The sequence below is a fragment of the Coregonus lavaretus genome (assembly GCF_964263955.1).
Source record: "Coregonus lavaretus genome assembly, chromosome: 5".
NCBI lineage: Eukaryota > Metazoa > Chordata > Actinopteri > Salmoniformes > Salmonidae > Coregonus > Coregonus lavaretus.
This window is the reverse complement of record NC_139992.1, coordinates 8,170,700-8,173,774: the sequence shown is the minus strand read 5'-3', so window position 1 is coordinate 8,173,774 and position 3,075 is coordinate 8,170,700. Positions and strand designations below refer to the sequence as shown.

Sequence of the window (3,075 nt, the reverse complement as noted above, 5' to 3'; positions counted from 1 at the left end):
GACTATCCAAAAAAAAACACCATTCTAACAGGTAGGACTATCCAAAACACATCCATTCTAACAGGTAGGACTATCCAAAACACATCCATTCTAACAGGCAGGACTATCCAAAACACACCCATTCTAACAGGTAGGGCTATCCAAAACACATTCATTCTAACAGGTAGGACTATCCAAAAAAAAACACCATTCTAACAGGTAGGACTATCCAAAACACATCCATTCTAACAGGTAGGACTATCCAAAACACATCCATTCTAACAGGTAGGCCTATCCAAAACACATCCATTCTAACAGGTAGGACTATCCAAAACACATCCATTCTAACAGGTAGGCCTATCCAAAACACATCCATTCTAACAGGTAGGACTATCCAAAACACATCCATTCTAACAGGTAGGCCTATCCAAAACACATCCATTCTAACAGGTAGGTCTATCCAAAACACCTCCATTCTAACAGGTAGTTCTATCCAAAACACCTCCATTCTAACAGGTAGTTCTATCCAAAACACCTCCATTCTATGGCCTGAAACATCATACCCATCCTTGTGGTTTGTGAGCTCAAATTAGTCACACATTTTAAATCTTAATATGATTAGGCTACACAGTACCCTCTAGATTGGGAGTAACTAATGTCTGGCAGATCAGCATTGAATAGATAGATACCCATTAGCTCTCTGATAGACTAGTCATTGAACTGGGTGACCACCCCTTCAGTCCCCCTCCCTTTGAGGTTCTCTCAGGGGAGATGTATGACCACCCCTTCAATCCCCCTCCTTGTTAAACACCTATAGAGTGTGAGGTTCTCTCAGGGGAGACGTATGACCACCCCTTCAATCCCCCTCCCTGTTAAACACCTATAGAGTGTGAGGTTCTCTCAGGGGAGACATACTAGAAACAAACCAATCCATCAGGCCAGGTCAATAGTTCACCTCTGGTTGATCACCATCACCCTGGTCAGCTGTTGACATCGTTATGCTCTTCCTGTAGGTTAGAACTAGAATTCCTATATCCCATCATGTAAATAAAAGTAAATCAATCACAATGCATTTTTATATATTTTAATATTCCAAAAAAATACTTCAATTTTGGCTTTCAGGTACATAAACAGCCTGTGTTTTGCTATACAGTGTAGTACTCTACTATTTTGATAGGAAATGAAAAGTGCAAAGTAGTGGACCACGTTGCAGGCAATGTTACCCTTAGTCCACCACGCATAGTAAAGTCTAATTCAACACTCCGAAGCCTTGTTGACATCTGCATTAATATACGACACAGGGGCTGAGGTGAGACTGTCATAACACAGACATCTGTTTGTTCTTACTCTGAATGATCAGGGTCCATTTCATTGTGACCCACATCCACTTAACGTGCAAAGTAAAACTTGCTGTCCGAAGAAGCACTCCGTGAAGACGTGTGGATAGGATGTCCATAGTCCATCGCAGTAGGCCTATAGGTAGGCTATTAGATGCTCCTTCAAAATAACATGTTGAGCTACAGGTTTAGAATCTATCGTAAAGCAGCAAATAACGGGCCAGCCCGTTTTCATTTATCAATGCTTTTGTTCCTATGATAAAAGTAATTTCAAGTTTTTGTTGGTTAACCTTGGTATACATCTTGCACCCATAGAGGCACCCTCTTGCGTGCAAAAGCATCATTCAGCTAATAGGGTTCATAGCGTCAGCAACTTTGACAATAACCCAATGAAAGGAAATACAAAAATCACCGCAAAATAAACGTCATTTTAGGGCAACATCGGCATACCCGAATAGCATTTAGATAGAGTAATTTTGCGTAAAGCATGGTCCATATAGGCTACGACCCATGGGCGGTCATTATCGTTTCTTCTTTTGCTTTAAAGATTTTCTCCGCTTTACTATCATCTCGTATAGTTTGTCCATACCCTCGTGAAGTCCCTCGCCAATTATGGCGCAGCAAGGTTGGACGTGGTATGCGGTGGATGGAGTGAGCTCGTGGAGAGCCAGCTGTTTTTCAATGTCTGCGACTGGAAGAGATTTGGGCAGGTCCTGCTTGTTGGCTATCACCAGAAGAGGTGTCCCCTGGTTCTCTGCGAATTTGGTGACTTTATGCAGTTCTGTTTTAGCCTCCTCCAACCGGTCAACGTCCACTGAGTCCACCACATAAATGATGCCGTCCGTGCACCGACTGTAGGATTTCCATAGGGGCCGCAGCTTCTCCTGACCTCCGACGTCCCAGAAGTGACAACTGATCCCCTTCGCCGTACCATTACTCAGTTTGATTTTCTCAGTGTTGAATCCAATTGTTGGCACAGTGTTTACGAATTCGTTGAATTTCAGACGATAAAGAACAGTCGTTTTGCCAGCAGAATCCAAACCCAGCATCACAATGTGTAGGGATTGGAAAGCAGATATGTTGGAGAAACTGTTGCCCATTTTCAATAACAGTGTAGAGGAACGCCTGGCTCCTTTCTGTAGCACCTATCAGATGGCCTAATCAGCTATAGCGTTTTAATGTTCAATAGGCTCTTCGATGAATCCACAAAAATAATATCAACAAACGTCAAGGTGTTTACAGGCCCGCCGTGCGCTCTGGCTGGTTGATCCTTGTTTTGCCCTCAGCAACATTGGGGGACAGTGTCCGCGTCTGTAGGACGCAGCGCGGTGGTCATTAGAATTCTCCTCACACACTCCAGTTAAGATTCCATTTTGCAACAGTCGAATTCCTCACACTCACCGAACAGCTTAAGGACGAATATTGGTGGGTTACAACACCCTCCTTGCGGTCTCGCTGCTGTTTTTCCCGTGAGCACTGCGCACTTGTCTCACCCGCGTCTCCACCCGTTGGGCTGTCCAAAAAAAATAGCCTCAGGTCCGGGAATGAAGAACACAAATAAATCCAAACCCGAGGTTGTGGGTGAGTTCTGGTAATCCTGAGATATGCCTACACTGCGTCCATACACAACGTTAAAGTTATCGCAGCTATATTTGAGTTTATGTTATGAGCTCTATGGTGCGTCACGGCATAAACGCTCCTACCCCTGCGGTCGCTGCATACACACTGCTGAGAGAATGAAGGAGCAGACCGCTAAACA

The 3,075-nt window shown here is 44.0% G+C and overlaps 1 protein-coding gene across 1 annotated transcript; it reads right to left on the bottom strand.

The window, feature by feature from the left end:
- Nucleotides 1-1,047: 1,047 nt before the first annotated feature.
- Nucleotides 1,048-3,024, bottom strand: LOC311128941 (ADP-ribosylation factor-like protein 4C). The gene has a single exon (XM_084161177.1). It carries the CDS (start codon nt 2,414-2,416, stop codon nt 1,838-1,840), a length of 579 nt encoding a protein of 192 aa, XP_084017303.1. The 5' UTR covers nt 2,417-3,024; the 3' UTR covers nt 1,048-1,837.
- Nucleotides 3,025-3,075: the final 51 nt, after the last annotated feature.